The sequence below is a fragment of the Sapajus apella genome, unplaced genomic scaffold (genome assembly GCF_009761245.1).
Source record: "Sapajus apella isolate SASKATOON/1434 unplaced genomic scaffold, GSC_monkey_1.0 scaffold95, whole genome shotgun sequence".
Classification (NCBI taxonomy): domain Eukaryota; kingdom Metazoa; phylum Chordata; class Mammalia; order Primates; family Cebidae; genus Sapajus; species Sapajus apella.
In genome coordinates, this window is record NW_022437035.1 from 8,042,285 (window position 1) to 8,063,435 (window position 21,151).

At 43.1% G+C, this 21,151-nt stretch overlaps 1 protein-coding gene, 1 non-coding gene and 1 pseudogene across 27 annotated transcripts in view; all 3 read left to right on the top strand.

Annotated features, from left to right (window-relative positions):
* The window catches only part of DEPDC5 (DEP domain containing 5, GATOR1 subcomplex subunit), a 165,925-nt gene that overhangs the window by 77,277 nt on the left and 67,497 nt on the right, over positions 1–21,151 (top strand). For 18 of the 25 annotated variants that reach the window (XR_004262222.1, XR_004262223.1, XM_032256541.1 and 15 more), the window contains 6 exons: positions 7,759–7,824; positions 11,146–11,329; positions 12,892–13,052; positions 17,654–17,771; positions 18,212–18,379; positions 20,434–20,653. Coding sequence is in view for 23 of the 25 variants with exons in the window: in XM_032256541.1 (XP_032112432.1) it covers positions 7,759–7,824; positions 11,146–11,329; positions 12,892–13,052; positions 17,654–17,771; positions 18,212–18,379; positions 20,434–20,653 (917 nt within the window). In the remaining 2 variants the exon portion in view is untranslated. The remainder of the gene's footprint in view (positions 1–7,758; positions 7,825–11,145; positions 11,330–12,891; positions 13,053–17,653; positions 17,772–18,211; positions 18,380–20,433; positions 20,654–21,151) is intronic. The other 7 variants (XM_032256546.1, XM_032256552.1, XM_032256561.1 and 4 more) reach the window with 1 other exon arrangement.
* On the top strand, positions 5,653–7,527 carry LOC116535487 (annotated as a pseudogene). The gene has a single exon (XR_004262224.1). The product of XR_004262224.1 is annotated as a caspase-6 pseudogene (transcript).
* On the top strand, positions 11,412–11,519 carry LOC116535675. Its single transcript, XR_004262318.1, has one exon. It is a non-coding gene; the product is annotated as a U6 spliceosomal RNA (small nuclear RNA).

Consider the following 21,151-nt stretch of genomic DNA (forward strand, 5'->3'; position numbering starts at 1 on the left):
CTATCATTCCCCACCCACCCTCTTTACCTAATATTTCTCCATCGTACCACCTGGCATACTAGATTTTTTTAATTTTGTAATTTTTTATTGTAAGTTCTATGACGGTCAGGATTTTTGTCTTGCTCATGGCTGTATTCCAAGAGCTTAAAACAGTTCCTGGCACATGGTAGGTATTGAATGAATCCTAAAAGTCTTCTGAGGTTAGCTTTCTCTCTACTGAAGCATGATCTAATTTTTTTTCTAATGCTTTTGTTTCTTACAAGCTTCTTGAACAATTAACTAGATTCCTTTTTTCCAAAGACTTTGGTAGTCTTTTTCTACTTTGCTTTGTTTTTAAGTGACTTTCCTTTTAAGCCATCCTCAATCTTCATGGAATAAGTTTTGCTTTCTTCAAACTCACTAAACTCTTACCCATTCCAGAAATGTCTGTTGAACTCTAGGCACTGTGCTAAGGCCTGAGAAGAAACAAAAAACTATTAAGACACTGACTCTCCCAACCTCGGGGAGCTATGGCTCCTCAGGCACTTGGGATTCTATTTCAAGGAGTTCCCATGTGGGTTAATGCGAATGAAAGGAAAGCCCTCTTGTGGGGAGTTGGACTGTGAACTTGTGGGGAGTTGGACTGTGAATGGTTCCAGTGATACAGTGTGGTTTGAACATGTGATCTCTGCTAAATGAGGATGTGCTAGATAAGGGAGTATGCTGTGATGAAAACAGCCAGGATCAGAATTCCCCCTGCTCCTCACTGGCCTTTGGAGCTGAGGCTTAGGTTCTTCATCTGTGTCATGGGCATAAAGATCCTCCTTTTCCTGCCTGCCCATCCCACAGAATCGTTGTCCAGATAAAAAGTAGGCTGGGTACATTACAGGCTGGATTACCATGACAGAGTCCTTGTTTTGGGACAAGGTGGGGTTTGAATTCACAACTGGTTAACATTTCATTCATTAAAAAAATCAGTGAAGATTGGGCATGGTGGCTTACGCCTGTAATCCCAGCACTTTGGGAGGCCAAGGTGGGTGGATCACCTGAAGTCAGTAGTTCGAGACCAGCCTGACCAACATGGTGAAACCTCACCTCTACTAAAAATACAAATACAAAAATTAGCTGGGCATGGTGGCAGGTGCCTGTAATTCCAGCTACTTGGGAGGCTGAAGCAGGAGAATCGCTTGAACCCAAGAGGTGGAGGTTGCAGTGAGTCAAGATGGCATCATTACATTCCAGCGAGGGTGACAAGAGTGAAACTATCTCAAACAAAACAAAACAAGACAAAAAAAACAGAAAAATCCAAACAGCAAAACCTTATCTGTGACCCTACCTTCACCTCTCCAGGCTTGATGATTTGCACCGCCTGCAGGCACTCAAGTGTGACTTCAATTTTTCTCCTGCATTTCGACATGATTCATATGTGAGTCATGATTCACAGGAGTAGCATCTCTGTAGGTTTCCCTCCCAGTCCCATAGAATTTCATTTGGAGCATTGTTGGTGGGGACCTGGTAGCTGCGATCTTCACTTATTTTTCACCATGCTGCCCAGCAGAGACAGGACAGCTGGTGTGATTGGGCAGATAGTTTTTATCCTTCTGTTTCTTTAACTGGGTACCATTTTAGAAGACTTGCTGGTAAATGCCTTCCTTTATTGGAGGTAGATAATTTTGAAAAAGAAAGTAAGTGGATGTCATGTTTTCTTTCTCTTTAGTGTTGAGACTTAGAATCTGCAACTTGGTGTTTGTGTTGACTATAGGGTACATGCGGTATATTTGGCCTGAGAGCCAAAGTAAAAGTAACTCACGGCACATTGAGACTGGATAGAAGGACCTCTGTTATTCCTCCAGGCCAGATAAGTTTTTTTTATGGGTAACTGCCACCTCTGTAGCCCAGAGAAGAGAAACCACTTGCCTTAGGCGCAGGCTTCTAGATGTGGGCTTGGAACTAGCCCTAGAGGCTCCACACTGAGTAAAAAGCTCCACACTTTTTGACATTGATGTTTACAACCAGAGAACACATTCACAATTCTGAACAGATGTCAAAACAGACAGATCTGAGATGACTCTTATCAGCATTGGCTCCCCAAGTTGTATGTCTGGCTTTGAACTTTGAGTGTGAGACTTCATTCCCAAATGATGGGTTGGAGCAGAGCTGGCTGACCATAAGGTTTCACCTCCGTCATTGCAGGCTGCTGGGGCTCTTCATATGCTAATAGCAAGTCTGTATGACTGAAAATAAGACCTCAAATACAGAGTGGGAAAGGCAGTGTGTGAGGCTTGAATTGCAAGGAAACTGGGTGTAAGTAGCTTCCTGGAAGTCCTTAAAATATTTGCTTATAAGTGTAATAGCTGCCTGGAAGTTCTTAAAATACTTGCTTTTTCAGGATGTGTGCTTGTGTGTGCGTGCACGCGCGCGCATGTGTGTAGGTATGTCCACTAGAGATGGCACAGATCTACTTTTGGCCTAGGATTCAAAGCTGCTCTGATAAGTTGAACTGTTTCTTTTTCTTTTCTTTTTATGAACTGTTTATTAGTGTAAGAATTTGAGTTGTTTTGCAGACCAAGTCTAGAACAGGTTTTCTTTAAGCACAAAAACAGGTGATCAAATGAGCAAACTTGGCAGCCAAACCTGGGAGGTGATGTAGTAACGATTCTCTTATTGCTCAGAGTATTTTGCAAATGCCAATTTGCTAATTGCCTTCATACCAGTTCTCAAGCTGAATAAGAAAATTCACCTCATTGCTTCTTTATAATCATGCTTTATATTTGCATGAAAATGAAAGTTTGTCAGCCAGGTTTATTTTTACAAAAATTTAGTTCCAAGTGGCTTTTGGCTATTGACAAAGAACAGATAACGTTTCAGCAGCTAAAAATTGGTGCCCCAGATGGATAGTCAAGAAATAGAGCATCTGTAAAGTTGAGCAGAAAGAATCTAAATGCCGGTTCCAGCTACTGACTGTGAGATCTCTAGTAAGTTACTTAACTTCTCTGAGCCTCAGTTTCTTTATCTGTGAAAAAGGATCCTACCTACCTCATATCTACTCCTGGTGTGGGTTTGAATGAAATGAAATACTGTATTTGTCTGACTTAATACATTGTATCTTCTAGTATGATGACTAGTAATTTTTAAAAATCTGCTCCAAGTAGTTCCAAAAGAAAAGTCCTAAAATTGTTTTGGCCAGGTGATATCATCTTTATTTTTATTTTTTTTCAGACAGAGTCATGCTCTGTGGCCTAGGCTGGAGTGCATTGGCATGATGGCAGCTCACTGCAGCCTCAGCCTCTCAGGTTCAAGCGATTCTCTTGCCTCATCCTCATGAGTAGCTGGGATTGCAGATGCCCACCACCACGCTCAACTAATTTTTGTATTTTTAGTAGAGATGAGGTTTCACCATGTTGGCCAGGCTGGTCTCGAACTCCTGACCTTCAGTGATCCACCTGCTTCGGCCTCCCAAAGTGCTGGGATTACAGGCGTGAGCCACCACGCTCAGACCATCTTTGTAGATTAAAAAAAAAAATTATTTTAAAATTTATGTCCAGTAGAATGTACTATTTTTAGTGTAAGTTCTATGAGTTTTGACAAATGCATAGAATTGTATACCCACCAACAAACACATCAAGAGACAGAAAATTTCCATCACCACCCAAAATTCCCTTGTGCTGTTGCTTTGTACTCAGTCCCTCCGCCTGTCGTCTGGCAACCACTGATCTGTTCTCTGTCCCTCTGGTTTTACCTTTCCCAGCATGTAGTGTACATGGAATCATACAGTATGTAGCCTTTTGTGTCTGGCTTATTTCACTCACCATATTGCATTTGAGGGGTTAATTTACGTTGTCACATGTCAGTAGTTGCCTCCTTTCTATTGCTGAGTAGTATTCCATTGTATGGATGTACTACAATTTGTTTATCCTTCCCCTAGTTGAAAGATAATTGGGATGTTTCCAGATTTTGGCAATTGTGAATAAGACTTCTATAAATATTTACATGATTTTATATAAATGAAGTTTTTATCTGAACTTAAGTTTTCATTTTTCTTGTATAAATTCCTAGAAGTCGATTGCTGGGTCAAATGGTAAATCTACTGTTTTCCAAAGTGGTGTGCCATTTTGCATTCCTATCAACAATGTATAAGGCTGCCGGGCGCAGTGGCTCACGCCTGTAATCCCAGCACTTTGGGAGGCCGAGGTGGGTGGATCACGAGGTCAAGAGATCAAGACCATCCTGGTCAACATGGTGAAACCCCGTCTCTACTAAAAATACAAAAAATCAGCTGGGCATGGTGGCGCATGCCTGTAATCCCAGCTACTCAGGAGGCTGAGGCAGGAGAATTGCCTGAACCCAGGAGGCGGAGGTTGCGGTGAGCCGAGATCGCACCATTGCACTCCAGCCTGGGTAACAAGAGCGAAACTCCGTTTCAAAAAAAAAAAAACAATGTATAAGGCTTCCAGTGGTTCCATATCCTTGTCAACACTTGGCTTGTCCAGTCATTTTCATCATTCAAATAGGTTCGTAGCAGTATTTTACCACACTTCTTTTTTCTTTTTTTTTTTTTCTTTTTTTTGAGGCAGGGTCTTGCTCTTTCACACAGGCAGGAGTACAGTGGGACAGTCGTAGCTCACTGCAACCTCAAATTTCTGGGCACAAGCAATCTTCCTGCCTTAGCCTCCTGAGTGGCTGCGAACACAGGCACATACCACCATGCCTGGCTAATCACTGTGCTTTTAATTTACTCTTTCCTTAATGACTACTAATGTTAAGCATCTTTCAATGTACTTATGTTCTTTTTGCATTTGTTGTTTGGTAAAGTGTCTTCATATCTTTTGCCCTTTTCTCATTCGGTTGTTTGTTTTCTTGCTTTTGAATTTGAGAGTTCTCTATATCTTCTGGATGCAAGTCCTTTGCCAGATACATGATTTGCAAGTGCTTTCTCTCATGTTGTAGATTGTTTTTTCAAAGCTTTCACAAGAAATTTATAAATACTTGTTCTTGTTACAAAAGATTCAAATGACCCAGAAGAATTTAGAGTAAAAAGTACAAATTCTCTTTTACCTCCTGCCCCTTCCTCCAGCTTTCCTCTCAGAGGTAACCACGTTGACTGTTTAGTGAACGTCTCTCCAGTTCTTTCTTTAAAATATTTTTTACTTTTTTAAAATAGATTGGGTCTCACTCTGTCGCCAAGGCTGGAGAGCAATGGAGTGATTATAGCTTGCTGCAGCCTTGAACTCTTGGCCTTCTGAGCCACCAAGCTCAACCTCAGTTCTTTTTATGGTATCATAATTTTCTAGTAAATACATGTTTTGAAAGGGACATTTAAGTACTGATAGGTGTGTTTTAAAATTGTGTTACTTGACAGTCAATAAGTTGCATTTCTTTTTTTTTTTTTTTCCTTGAGACAGAGTCTCACTCTGTTACCAGGCCCCAGGCTGGAGTGCAATGGTGAGATCTCAGCTCACTGCAACCTCCGCCTCCTGGGTTCAAGCAATTCTCCTGCCTCAGCCTCCTGAGTAGCTGGAACTACAGGCGCAAGCCACCACGCCCAGCTAATTTCTTGTATTTTTTAGTAGAGATGGGGTTTCACCATGTTGGCCTGGATGGTCTCGATCTCTTGACCTTGTGATCTGCCCACCTTGGCTTCCCAAAGAGCTGGGATTACAGGCGTGAGCCACTGTGCCTGGCCAATAAGTTGCATTTCAAAGAGCCTTCCTGTTTTTCCTTTCGGCCCAGTTATAGGTAAAATCATTGTTTTTATGTTGAAGCAATAAGTTTTGATGTCTTGTGTTATATTTTAGAAAACCATGATTTGGGAAAGAAAATTCCGGAAGACAAGGATGGCTGATGAGTGGATTGAATTTAAATAGATCATTTTATTTTATGTATTTTTTAGAGACAGGGCCTTTCTCTCTCTGTTGCCCAGGTTGGAGTACATGGCGTGATCAAAGCTCACTGTAAAAATAGGTCATTTTCTATTCAGTAAAGATTGCTCTAATTAGTTGAAATGACTTTGAAATGTGTCTCTTTTCTTGAAATAAGCGTCAGGTTGCTCGTGTGAATGTGATCTCTTTTAACAAAGAATGATATCAATAACCTCAGAGTAGGGCCGAGCGTCTTGCTGCAGCCTCGGTCGCGATGAGCACAGCGTCTGGGTCCCGCGAGGTGTGGCCTGCAGGGACTTGAGTTAGTTTGCTCAGCAGCCATTTGGCCCAGCTTCCTCGAGGTAGGCTGTGAGCCGCCTTCTGCTCAGCAGTCCGTATGGAGCAGCAGCTCCAGGAGGTGAGACACTGGCCTGCTACCACCAAGGAAGACACTGGGTACTTTCCAAGTTGTGCAGAATTTTGGTAGGGAACAAAACATGACAGAAACAGATGGCTTCTATAAAAGAGAAATATTTGATCCAGCAGAAAAGTACAAAATGGACCACAGGAGGAGAGGAATTGCTTTAATCTTCAATCTTGAGAGGTTCTTTTGGCACTTAACACAGCCAGATAGGCGGGGCACCAGCGCGGACAGAGACCATCTTACCCGCAGGTTTTCAGATCTAGGATTTGAAGTGAAATGGTTTAACGATTTTAAAGCAGAAGAACTACTGCTCAAAATTCATGAGGTGTCAACTTGTAGCCACGCAGATGCCGATTGCTTTATGTGTGTCTTCCTGAGCCATGGCAAAGGCAATCATGTTTATGCATATGATGCTAAAATTGAAATTCAGACATTAACTGGCTTGTCAAATGAGACAAGTGTCGGAGCCTTGTTGGAAAACCCAAGATATTTATCATTCAGGCATGTCGGGGAAACCAGCACGATGTACCGGTCATTCCTTTGGATGTCGTAGATAATCAGACAGACAAGCTGGACGTGACTGAGGTGGATGCAGCCTCTGTTTACACACTGCCTGCTGGAGCAGACTTCCTAATGTGTTACTGTGTTGCAGAAGGGTATTATTCTCACCGGGAAACAATCAGTGGCTCATGGTACATTCAAGATATGTGTGAGATGTTGGGAAAATATGGCTCCTCCTTAGAGTTCACAGAACTCCTCACACTGGTGAACAGGAAAGTTTCTCAGCGCCGCATGGACTTTTACAAAATCCCAAGCGTGACTGGGAAGAAGCAGGTTCCTTGCTTTGCCTCAATGCTAACTAAAAAGCTGCATTTCTTTCCAAAGTCTAATTAATAGGGGCGATCTTATCTTACAGTCTATATTGAAAATGTCTTTCTCTTCTTTTTATATAAATATCGTTAGGTTAAGCATATGGTCAGTGATTCAAATGTTTTAATGTTTAATGCCCAGCAAAGAACTGCCTTTAAAAAAAAATAGTTCATGTTGGCCATGGTGAAAGGGTTTGATATGCAGAAACAAAATCCTCAGGAAATCAGATAAATAATTTACAAGCATTTGTAATACTTTTTAGTAAACTGCAGGATTACACAAAAATCTGGCTGATTTAACTAGTATTTTGTCACATTTTTAATGAAAGTTTTTATAAAAGTTGATTGTTTTTAAAGGTTTTTGAAATCTAAGAATTAAATCATCCCTTATAAAATATTTGAAATTCAAAAAAAATTAATAACCTCAGAGTTCTGGCTCATTCCCAATTTTAGATTGATCATTTTTCTTTGATTGATTCCTTTGTACTGTTTGAAATATTCAGCACAGAATTTGCACTTGGTTTATATTTTTATTTTTAGCTCCAGTTTTGGCCTTTTTGAACTGTAACTGGTCAGAACTCTTGCAGTTTGAGCCTTCTTAAGACAAGCTGTTTTTATCTTTCAATAGGTATGAATCCTAGGACCCAGAATAAGGATTCTCTAGAGGACAGTATTTCTACCTCTCCAGACCCAAGTAAGAGGGGGCAGCTGACTGGGAAAAGGGGTGGACAGGGTATGTGGGGTGGTCAGAGCATGAGGAAACAAGAGGAAGCCCTGTGGGAACTGAATGGTCCTGAGGTCCACCTATCTCTGGGGTATGGGATGGTGATGTGGTGAGGGAGGACTCTCTGATGGAAAGTGAGGGGGGTGTGACTGAATGACCTGTTTTGGAAGGTGATTCAGGGGTACCTGGGAAAGGTAGCAGATTCCCTATAAGGCCACTGTGCTGGTCCAGAGCTGGTCTTCACCTTTAAATGCCTAATGATATCTCCAGGAAAAAGTTGGAAAGACACAATGGGCTGTTACTGGAATCACTTGCCTGTCTGTAGTTGAAAATATCTGGCTGGTTTGCATTCTTTATGATCATCTTTTTTTTTTTTTCTTGAGACAGAGTTTCGCTCTTGTTGCCTAGGCTGGAGTGAAGTGGCGTGATCTCAGCTCATTGCAACCTCCGCCTCCTGGGTTCAAGCGATTCTCCTGCCTCAGCCTCTCGAGTAGCTGGAATTAAACGCGTGCCACCACGCCTGACTAGTTTTGTATTTTTAGTAGAGATGGGGTTTTTCCATGTTGGTCAGGCTTGTCTCAAACTCCCAACCTCAGGTGATCTGTCCACTTGGCCTCCTAAAGTGCTGGGATTACAGGAGTGAGCCACCATGCCCGGCCTCATCATCTTTTTAAATAGCTATGCAGTAAGAGAACATCTAAATATCTACAATAATAAAACAGCAGAGAAAATCCTGACTTGATAAACTTTACTTAGCTGTGACCAGTGGATATGTTTCACTGAGTCTTTTTGTCCCCACTTAATAATCCTTTTACCATTTCTTCCCTCCTAGCAGTCATTTGTAATGGCAACATCAAGCGCATTATTGTTTATTGCTTTGAATAATCATATCTTATTCGTGACCATTTGGATGGTTTCCTGTTTTTTAGCAATAGCATAGGATGAAGTTATGATAATACCTTGAGGGCTGAGTATGGTGGCTCATGCTAGTAATCACAGCACTTTGGGAGGCTGAGGTGGGCAGATCACTTGAGCCCAGGAGTTTGAGACCAGCCCGGACAACATATTAAATTCAAAGTGAATAAAAAATTAACTTTTAATAATACATTAATAATTTAACTCTTTTAAAAGTTAATGATCAGCAGGTGTATTTTTTCTTTTGGTTAATGTCTTTGGATTATATTCCCCCAAGTATGGTTCGCAGATTGACTATTTTCCCCAAAAGCTGCCAGCAATGAATAGATGATCCCATTTCTCTACAACCCTATCACTGGAATTTGTTACATTTTTTCGTCATTGTTATTTTAGAGGTTCTGAGGTAGAATTTCCTCAGAGTCCTTCTTTTCAGGACCAGAAGATACTGGGGTTAGAAAACAGGCTGCGTTCTTTTTCTAGAGACAGAACACCCTTAAACTTATAATCAGGATCCTTTTTCACCATGCGTTCTTAAACTAAGCATTTGAACTCTCTGTATCTTGTTGCGTGCCCAGCAGAAAGCATTTCTACAAGATTTTTGTAATCCTAGGGTCAGAAGGCTGATGAGGGCCGGGATGATCTAAGAGGACATAAAGATAGAACTGTCTTCTCTTTCTTGCTTTCCCCACTGGGGCTTTGATCAGGTCTCCATCTTCTGTTCTAGCCAGGAAGTAGAAACAAGCTCACCTCCTTGGGTGCCATATAGAAAAATGGAGATGATTAATTAGGCTATTCTGGGCTATGTTTTGGATTCCTGAATTATTAATGAGTTAATAAGGCCCGTGTAGAGCAGGAGTTAGACCTGTTGCAGGCCAAATCATCTTCCCCAAGTCAATGGTGCCATGTGGGGCATCTTTTTACTGTGACTTAGCACACAAATTTTGTTCTTCATCGATGGGAAGGCTGATGAGGCAGCAGGGCCTACACCACATTGTAAGTTGTATAGTATGGTACAAAAATAAGGCATATGAGTATCCCATTCAGAACTTAGAGAAAAAGGCTTAGAGGTTTTTTTGGCTTCATATTGCTCCCTTCTTTGGAGAGTTAAAAGATAACCTTCACTTAAATTACTTAAAGAGGTAACTACCCTATTACCCCTCTACCTTTTTTTTTTTTTTTTTTTTTGGAAACAAAGTCTCACTCTGTCTCCAAGCTGGAGAGCAGTGGTGCAATCTCAGCTCACTGCAACCTCTGCCTCCCGGGTTCAAGCAATTCTCCTGCCTCAGCCTCCTGAGTAGCTGGGACTAAAGGTGTGTGCCACCACGCCCAGCTCATTTTTGTATTTTTAGTAGAGACACAGTTTCACCACATTAGCCAGGATGGTTTTCATCTCTTGACCTCATGATCTGCCCACTTCGGCCTCCCAAAGTCCTGGGATTACAGGCGTGAGCCACCGCACCTGGCCACTGCCCTATTACTTTTAACTCAGTGAAACTCAACCAAGGAGGTTTTTCCTCCCCAGGAGAACATGTCAATGCCTACAGACATTTCTGGTTTTCACAGCTAGGGGATACCCCTGGCGTCTAGTGAGTAGAATCCAAGGATGGTGCTACAATACCCAGGACGGCCTCCCACAACAAAAAAATTATCTGGTTCAAAATCTCTGTTGTTGCTGAGGATGAGAAACCCTACTTTAGCTGAGGACCAGGCGATTCTAGACAGACCCATGTGGTCAGGCCTACTCTGCTAACCGAAGCTTTTGTTTTTGGATTGTTAAATGCTGTCTCTTAAAGCTCCGGCCTCCTAACTTTCCCAGACATCTTTACTTGATTTTTCCTCCCACCCTTTTGGATCTGTTACTTATTTTTGTGGTGCTAGAAGTGTTCCTTATTTCTGCTGCTGTATGCTGTTCGCTCCCAAACCAAGCTGAGCTCCCTTCTTTTCCCCACCCAGCCACTCTGCAGTCCTTGGGAGAGGTTCGTGCTTGGGCCTCCCTGCTCTTGGAACATTGATGTGCTTCGACATGTAATTCTGCTTGCCCTGCAGTAATCTCACCTGCATTGCGGCTGTAGCTCACGATCAGCAGAAAATGAAAAGTATCAGCTGTGAATCCCATTTGCATGATGGGATTGGATAAGCATGTGCACTGCATTGTCTAACAAACTCTGTTTCTCTCTCTTTCTCCCTCCCCTGTCTTTCCAATCTTCCCTCCCCTATCTTCTTCCCACCCCCTTTCTTCCCAATCCTGGCAATTTTATCACCTTTCACCATGAAATTTTTTCCCCACCCTTCCCTCCCTTTCCTTCCCCTGACCCCCCCCATCCCACACTTCCCATGGTGACCACATGTACCTTTTCACCCTGTTACATGAGGCAGTTCTGACACTGTCTGCTCCCCCTGTAGTGCCAGGCTTCTGTTGCACAGTTGGAGTGGACTGGAAGTCTCTCACTACTCCGGCGTGCCTCCCCCTCACCACCGACTACTTCCCTGACCGCCAGGGCCTGCAGAATGACTACACAGAGGGCTGTTATGATCTCCTCCCAGAAGCAGACATCGACAGGTCAGTGTCAGAGAAAAAGGCACTTGGCTTGGTTTGTGACGGTTGTGTACATATCCCACACATGCATCAGAACACTGAATTTGTGCTTGCTTCAGCAACACATACACTAACATTGGAATGATACAGAGAAGATTAGCATGGCCATTAAATTAAAAATAAAAATAAAAACATTGAATTTTCTTTTATCTTTCTTTTTTTTCTTTTTATTAAACTGAGACAGGGTCTCACTGTCGCTCAGGCTGGAGTACAGTGACACAATCATGACTCACTGTAGTCTTGATCTCCTGAATTCAAACCATCCTTCCACCTCAGCCTCCTAAGTAGCTAGGAGTAGCTGGGAGTGGCAGCATCACATCCAGCTAATTTTTGTATATTTTGCAAAGACACTGTTTTGCCATATTGCCCAGATTGGTCTCGAACTCCTGGACTCAAGCCATCGGCCTATCTCTTGTGTCCTGAAGTGCTAAGATTACAGGCTTGAGCCACTGTGCCTGGCTGAACACTGAATTTTCAAGCCTGTGTCCTCCTTTTATATTTGGGTAATTTTTTTTTTTTTGAGACAGAGTCTCACTCTGCCACCCAGGCTGGAGTGCAGTGGCACGATCTCCCCTCACTGCAACCTCTGCCTCTCCGGTTCAAGTGATTCTCATGCCTCAGCCTCCCTAGTAGCTGGGACTATAGGCATGTGTCACCACGCCCAGCTAATTTTTTTGTATTTTTAGTAGGGACAGGGTTTCACCATGTTGGCCAGGCTGGTCTCGAACTCATGATCTCAGGTGATCAGCCTGCCTTGCCCTCCCAAAGTGCTGGGATTATAGGCATGAGCCACCGTGCCTGGCTGTGGGTAATTTTATGATATAAGAACTGTTCATTTTTCCAGAGTTCCATTGACATCAACTATTTCTCCTCATTGATTGATTCATTTTGAACTCCTGTTGGTTCTGGCCTCGCTGATTATTCTCATATTTTCTAATGCAATTATTTTGGGCACACTAAATCTGATTTTCTTTTCTAAGATTACTCATTTGGGCATTGAATTACCTGCCTTTTTTCACCTCTTTGAACTGTTCATTTTCCCCAAGACACTGATTTACAAATTGTTAGTGGTTTTTTTTTTTCATATATTTTATTATATTTCCTTTTCTGTCTTTCTTTTATATATTGTCACTCAGATTGAAGTGCAGTGGTGCCATCTTGGCTCATAGCAACCTCTGCCTTCCAGGCTCAAATAATCCTCTGACCTCAGACTTCTGAGTAGCTGGGACTACAAGTGGGTGCTACCATACTTGGCTAATTTTTGTATTTTTTTGGTAGAGACAGGGTTTTGCCATGTTGCCCAGGCCAGTGTTGAATTTCTGGACTCAAGCAATCTGCCCATCTCAGCCTTCCAGAGTGCTAGGATTACAGACATGAGCCACTGCACCCAGTTCAAACTCTTAGTTTTATGAACCACCATAGAATGGTTATAATGGGATAAAGCAAAGGAGATGATGGGACTGTACACTCTTAAGTGTCACTGTCCTGGGCCAAGTATCTGTATGAGCAATCATCTGTTTTTTTAGGAGGGATGAAGAGGGTGTGCAGATGACAGCCCAGCAGGTATTTGAAGAGTTTATTTGCCAACGTCTCATGCAGGGCTACCAAATCATAGTGCAGCCCAAGGCACAGAAACCCAACCCTGCCGTCCCACCACCGCTGAGCAGTAGCCCACTCTATAGCCGAGGTGAGTTTTTCTCCTTGGATTTATATTTTTTTCTCTTCTGTATTTGTGGAATTGGGTTTTCAAGATGGTAGAGAATAGATAAATTGAGAAGTAGTTGTTTTCAACACAAAAGTTTTCTTTATAAATTCTACTTAAGTGAGGAATAAAGTGTCCTTTAGGTATGGATTTATTGTAAATGCTCTCTTTAATTTGTAACTCTCCCTTTAAGGAAATAGATATGACCAATATCAGGAATGGGACAGCCTGGCTTGGACAGACACCTGGGAATAGTAGGCAGCTGAGTCAATACTAAGCTGTCAAAGTGTGTAGAGAACATTCTAAACCCAGAAACCTATATTTGTTTCTAGTACAATATCTGGTACACAGCAGTTTGTCAGATGTTACCTAAACCTGAAGTTTACAGTTCTTTTTTTCCCCGTTCTGGATTCATCTGTGTCTTCTTTATCACTGAAGCTAGTGGCTTGAAGCAAGCATGGGTCATCTGTGAGTGGCAGAGGCAGCTAGTAAATGACAGAGAATCGGCGTTGCTAATTGATCAGAGCCAGGCAGTGGAGAGCTGTTCTAAAATAAGTCTAACAGAGGGAATTAAGTGCAGGTGCCTGGAATCAGAAAGCAATAATTACTTCCTGGAATAATCAATGAGCTGTCTTAGTCTTCTGTCTCCTCATTATTGCTAACAAGACCCCGACTTCCCTGATCACCTAGTGATAACCTTGGATCATCTTTGTCTCCATGAGAGCTTCTCTGGCCAGAGGATCAGAGAACTGTGGCCCTGTTAGAAGGATCATGCGGTCATCTAGTCCAGGCCCTGTTGTTTACGTATGAAGCTTTGGATTCCCTCTGGATTTTCTTTGAAAGCCCCTTGTGACATTTATTGCATGTTGCCTTGTGTTCATCTTCCAGAACCTACTGAATGTTAACCTTTTTGAGTGCCAAGACTATTTCTGTTCAACTTTTTGTCCTCTGCAGTGGAAACCACATGCCTGCCATACGATAATATGCAACAATATGTGTCAATAAATATATGAATTTGGGCTGGGCACGGTGACTCACGCCTGTTATCCTAGCACTTTGGGAGGCTGAGGCAGGTGGATCCCATGGATGGATCAGGAGTTCCTAACCAGCCTGGCCAACATGGTGAAACACTGTCTCTATCAAAAATACAAAAATTAGCCAGGCGTGGTGGCGCACGTGTGTAATCCCAGCTACTTGGGAGGCTGAGAAAGAAGAATCGCTTGAACCCAGGAGGCAGAGGTTGCAGTGAGCCAAGATTGTGCCACTGCACTCCAACCTGGGTAACAGAGCAAGACTCCACCTCAATCGATCAGTCAATAAAAATAAATGAATGAATTTGGCTAGGCATAATCCTAGTACGTTGGGAGGCTGAGGCAGGAGGATCCCTTGAGCCCAAGAGTTCAAGACCAGTTTAGGCAATTTAGGAAGACCCTGTCTCTAAAAAAAAGGAAAATAAATAATAAATACATGAATTCATCTATTCACTCATTCGTTCAACAGTGTCTTTGAAGCACTTACTCTGCATGGCTGGGGAGATGATTTATAACCCCCTCAGGGAAAATAACATTAGTCAAACTGTTAAATATAATTACATGTTGTGATAAAGGCTGAGGGAGAAGTCATGGGGCTGTCAGAACATTTAATATGGGGCTCTATCTAATCTGATGGGTCATGGACAGGTTCCTAGAGAAGATAAGGTTTGAGCTTAGACCGAAAATATGTGTAGAAGTTATTAGGAGCAGCAGGTTGGGAATGAAGAGCAGAAGTAGAAGGGAAGAGCATGCCAGGCAGAGGTCAGTTTGTGCAAAGGCTCTGTGGCAGAAAGCATTGGGATACTTTCTGGATGCCAAAAAGAAGGCTGATGTAAGGGAGCACAGGGAGGGAGCCAAAGGTGTGGCCAGAGATGTCAGGAGACCCAGGCCTATCTGAAGGATTTTGATCTTTATCCCAAGAGTAATGGGATGAATTCACCTTTCATTTCACTGGTGCCTTCCAGGCTGCCCACCTGTTGTTCTCTGGAATAGCTGGTGGATGTCCCTCAGTGGTCTGAGTTACTCTAAGTCCAGTTCTGTTCCTGGCTGATCCATGAGCCTCATGTGATGGTTAGTTGGCCAAGGCTATTTGCCTGACTGTATCCTTTCTGGTTATCTTTTTTGCTGTGATAAATTTAATTTATCTAATTTCTATAGTAACAGAAAGGGTACCATTGTTATCCTAATTACTGGAAAAGTTGCCATCACAACCAGGCCTGTGCTGCTTACTCATCGGAGATGTATTGAATACCATGTGTGAGCCAGGCCCTGTACTAGCAGGGAATACAACAGCATTAGCACTCCCCTCAGAGTCTACAACAGAGTTGGATGTTAAGCTTATAAACCACAAGTAAATATTTGATCACAGATTGTGAAGAATAAATACCATCCAGGATAAACACAGGAATAACTGGGGTGCACATAATTTAGAATGGGGATGTCAGGTTCAATGTCAAATGCTCATGAACCTTTTCCCATGACGTTGTCTTTCCAACAGCCAGCAGAGTATTTGTTGCATGAATAAAGGAATGTTTGGATGAGGGCATGCCTTCTTTCTTGGTGTAGAAAGTGAGATTTGGGGCTAGGCGCTGTGTCTCACGCCTGTAATCCCAGCACTTTGGGAGGCCAACGTGGGCAGATCACAAGGTCGAAAGATCAAGATCATCCTGGCTAACATGGTGAAACCCCATCTTTACTAAAAATACAAAAAAAATAGCTGGACGTGGTGGCACGCACCTGTAGTCCCAGCTACTGGGGAGGTTGAGGCGGGAGAATAGCTTGAACCCAGGAAGCAGAGGTTGCACTGAGTCGAGATCACACGACTGCACCCCTCCAGCTTGGTGACAGAGCGAGACTGTCTCAAAACAAAAAAAAGAAAGTGAGATTTGGTGCCCAAGATCACACAAGCTGGCATGTGAAAGTGCTGGGGTTGAACCTGGGGTCCCCTGAGTAGCTTCTGTTTTATATGCAGCTGGCCTGCTGCTCCCTTGGCACCATCTGGGAAATTTCCACATTCACAGTGAATATTCTTTCAGCCTCTGCCATCCTCTCTCCTCTTAACCACTCCCATGCTGCCTGTCGCTGTGTGACTGTCTCAGAGCTGAATAAGAGTGCTACTGGTGGACGGTGTCCAGGTTTTTGGCACCTTGAACAGAGAATTGAATAAAATGCACAAACAAAGTAAGGAAAGAATGAAGCAACAAAAGCAGAGATTTATTGAAAATGAAAGTATACTCCACAGTGTGGGAGCTGGCTGGAGCATAGGAGCTCAAGGGCCCCTTTACAGAATTTTCTGGGGTTTAAATACCCTCTAGAGTTTTCCCATTGGTTACTTGTGTACACCCTATGTAAATGAAGTAGTGGCTCACAATCAGTCCGATTGGGGAAAGCAGCCCATCAGAGGCTGAAGTGAAGTTATACAATTAAACGCCTATGCAAACGTTTGATTGGTTGCAAAAATCAAACTAATCAGAGACACTTTCAGTTTTCCATCTGCCTCACAGTAAAAGAGGGGAGTGGTTTGCAAAGGAAGTAGCTTCTTCCGGTCCTTTTGTTGCTTAGGTATGGAAGGTTGGGGTTTTCCTTTTGATTTAGTTCTAGGAAGTCAGCCTGAACTGGCCTTAGGTTCCCTGCCTCCTTACCCTATTCTCCTGCTCAAGAGGACTGCTTTTCATTTCCAGATCAAGGGAATCTTGGCTTGGCTTGGTTGTTCTTTAAGGCATGATTTTTACTCTCTTGAACATTTGTCATTTTCTTGATTCCTGATTATTTTCCTCTTGCCTGTGTTTAATTCCGTTCAGCTAATAATGGACATAGCACTTTATCAGGTGCTACTAAAAATATAAGGAGGAACAATGTTTGGGCCTTGGCCTCCAGAAACTCTTAATTTGTAAGGGGTAAGAGACATACACAAAGAGCTATATACAAGGTAGGATTCAGACTGCTGATGGGGTCTGACAGCTTTCTGGAGGAAGCAGCATTTGATGGTGACTTTAAATGATCCATAGGATTTCAATGTGGCCCAGGAAGAGAATGCAAAAGAAAAAAACATGAGCAAATATTTGCATCAAATAAATAAATGGTCCATTTAGACTGAAACTTCACATAGCAGTATAGGAGTAGTGAGAGCTAGGACCAGAAAGCTAGGTTGGCTGCCACCCTGGAGTGAGAACCTCAAATGCCAAGGTGGGCAGCTTATGCTGGTGTAGTAGAGTTCCATTTTAATAACACAGTCATCTCTTACAGAACTTTCCTCTCCAGAGGATGAGGTATCAGGTTGTTCAGCTTTGAGTGTGCCATCTAAGTGCTATCAGCCAGCACCCTCAGGCTCTAATCTGCTGCTGCTTGGTTTAATAACAGAAAACCCTGCCAACCTCAGGAGTTTTTTGTTTTGATTTTTTTAACCAAGAATAACTTTCTTCCATGAAACTTCCCCTCAAGAAAAAGTGTTACTTCTTCCTTTTCTCATTTTCTGAATTCATATGGATGAGAAACAATTGCCTATTGTAGGAATGAGCTTTAAACAGATGGAGGAAATCATTATTTTTCTGATAGGGCTTGTGTCCCGAAACCGCCCTGAGGAGGAGGACCAGTATTGGCTGAGTATGGGCAGAACATTCCACAAAGTGACGCTGAAGGATAAGATGATTACAGTGACACGATACCTTCCCAAGTGAGTATTTGGATATTTAAGGTCTTCAGTTATTGTCCTGAATTATGTCCACATACTAAATTATGTGTATAGTACGTAATTCAAACTGAGGAAGTTCAGTGGTTGGTTTTTCTTATGGAGTTTTTTTTTTTGTTTGTTTGTTTTCTAGGGTTATTTTAGGGTCATAGCTTACCTACTTCCAAAGGGAATTTGATTCATCTTATAATGTTTAGCATGATTCATAACAAGCCTATTTCAAATAAAGATTGTAAGGAGAGAAGGAAAGAGTTGAAGAAAATCTGAGAAATTTCCAGTGTTGTTCTCTGTGCTGAGTTGGTTACTGCAGTTGAGCGGTAAATGCCAAGGATGGTTCTAAGTATATTGAGATAGAAAAGATAGAGAATTGGCAGGAATTTGTCTCTAACTCATTTGAATTTGGGGACTTGCCCTTTATTTTCCAGGTATCCTTACGAATCTGCCCAGATCCACTACACCTACAGCCTCTGTCCTTCCCACTCAGACTCAGAGTTCGTCTCCTGCTGGGTGGAATTCTCCCATGAACGGCTGGAGGAGTACAAGTGGAATTACCTAGATCAGTATATCTGTTCTGCGGGCTCTGAAGACTTCAGGTCAGAGAGTGGGCTTTGGATTTCCATCCTTGCAGCTTTGGGCAAGGATGTATATGTGTATTTTAACACTTTCTGCCCTTTCACACTCTCTCTCTCTGTGTTTTTAAAGAGACAGGGTATCAGTTTATCACCCAGGCTGGAGTGCAGTGGTACCATCAGAGCTCACTGCGGCCTTGACTTCCTGAGCTCACATAATCCTCCTGCCTTAGCCTCCTGAGTAGCTGAGACCACAGCATGCACTATCATGCCCGGCTCTTTTTAAAAGTTTTTGTGGTGACGGAGACTTGCTATGTTGCCCAGGCTGGTCTTGAACTCTTGGGATTGCAAGCATGAGTCGCTGTGCCTGGCCACGTCCTTTTTATTCTGATGGCAAAATGGTTTCTGTTTTAGAAAAAAATGGAAGAACAAAAGTACCTCTGCATTGTGTTAAAAACTCAATGATAAGATGGATAGTGGTGATGGCTGCACAACATGTTTAATGCCACCGAATAGTACATGTAAAATTGGTTGCTATGTGTGGTGGCCCACTCCTGTAATCCCAGCAATTTGGGAGGGCAAGATGGGAGGATTGCTTGAGTCTAGGAGTTCAAGACCAGCCTGAGCAACAAAGGGAGACCCCATCTCTACAAAAAGTGGGGGAAAAAAAAAAAAAAAAAGGTCAGGCACGGTGGCTCACATCTGTAATCTCAGCACTTTGGAAGGCTGAGGGGGGCAGATCACCTGAGGACAGGAGTTGGAGACCAGCCTGGCCAGCATGGTGAAATCCTGTCTCTACTAAAAATATAAAAATTAGCTGGGTGGGGTGGTACATGCCTGCAATTCCTGCTACTTGGGAGGCTGAGGCAGGAGAATCGCTTGAACCTGGGAGGTGGAGGTTGCAGTGAGCCAAGATCATGCCATTGCACTCCAGCCTGGGCAACAAGAGTAAAACTCCATCTCAAAAAAAATAAAATAAAAAGAAAATTAACGGGGCATGGTGGCACACTCCCACAGTCGTGTCTCATGAGGAGACCAAAGTGCTTGAGCTCAGGAGGTTGTGACTACAGTAAACCATGATAGTGCCACAGCACTCTAGCCTGAACAACACAGCAAGACCTTGTCTCAAAAAAAATAAAATAAAATAGGTTAATGTGATAATTTTTTTGTTATGTATGTTTTATCACAATTGAAAAAAACTCACAAAACTCAGTGATGATGTGCCTTTTGATGCAAGTGGCAGTGCAGATTGTGTTCTTAACATTTTCTTCACTAGTTGGCTGGTAGCTTTGTGGTGTCTCATTTTTAATTTTTGATTTCTATGCATGATTTGTGATTGTGGTGATAGCCACAAATTCACTGGGCCTGGGTGTACAGAAGTATTCTGACATCTCTGGGATCAAAGCAAAAGCCGCCTTTGTGGTCTTCGTTCAGTACTTGTATTTTCTTTCTTTTTTTGTTGGTTTTTTTGAGATGGAGTCTTGCTCTGTCCCCCAGGCTGGAGTGCAATGGCATAATCTCAGCTCACTACAAACTCCGCCTCCTGGGTTCGAGCAATTCTCCTGCCTCAGCCTCCTGAGTAGCTGGGATTACAGGCATCCGCCAACCACGCTCAGCTAATTTTTGTAGTTTTAGTAGAGACAGGGTTTTTCCATGTTGGTCAGGCTGGTCTCAGACTCTTGACCTCATGATCCACCTGCCTCAGCTTCCCGAAGTGCTAAGATTACAGGCATGAGCCATGAGCCACCGTGTCTAGACTTTTTTTTTTTTTTTTTTTTTTTTTGAGACAGGGTAGATAGAGATGGGGTCTTGCCATGTTGCCCAGGATGGTCTCAAACTTCCGAGTCCAAGCAATACTCCTACCTCGGCCTCCAAAATGCTGGGATTATAGGCATGAGCCACTACGCCCATCCTCAGAACTTGTATTTTCAACGAAGCCATGAGCTGTGGCATCAGATGAACACATACTCATGGGGAGATGGACCTTCACACACGAACTCCACAGAGAGTTCACTGAGAGTGCTTTCATTATCTCCTTTTTCTCACTACTACCCTATATTTTTCTTGGCCCTCTGTAGCTTAATTGAGTCCCTGAAGTTCTGGAGGACCCGCTTCCTGCTGCTGCCAGCCTGTGTCACCGCCACCAAGCGCATCACGGAGGGAGAGGCCCACTGTGACATCTATGGGGACAGGCCCCGTGCAGACGAGGATGAGTGGCAACTCCTGGATGGCTTCATCCGCTTTGTGGAGGGCTTGAACCGCATTCGCAGGCGGCATCGCTCAGATCGCATGATGCGGGTAAGGGCTCCTTGGACTCAGGGAGTGTGCCTAGTGTGAGATGCAGGGTCTGCCTCCTTCTCTGTTGGGGCCTCTCATCTGCCTGTGTATTTACTCCTCAACTGCCCATTGTTTATCTTAAATCTAAAACTGTGTTTTCTCCTCCACCACAGGGTAAAGGAGGAAGGGATAGAGTGCATATGGTGGTGTTCTGTGGCATAGAGCCACTCCCTTCCACCTGAGGACCCAGCGCTTTGAGGTGCTTCCCAAGTGGGACCCTATATTGAACCCAGCTGCTTGTGTGACTGGGTGCTGGATTGCTAAGTAGAAATTCTCAGGAGGTGAACAGCAGCAATCCTTCCTCACTCATCTCATTCCAGCATTCCCAGCATCCTGTGCTGCATTTCAGTTACATACTACCTAGTGGGGAGACTCAGGCTCCTGGGGGTTGTGGAATATGCCAGCTATAAGGGGCAGAACTGGGATTCAGCTTTTTTTTTTTTTTTTTTTTTTTTTTTT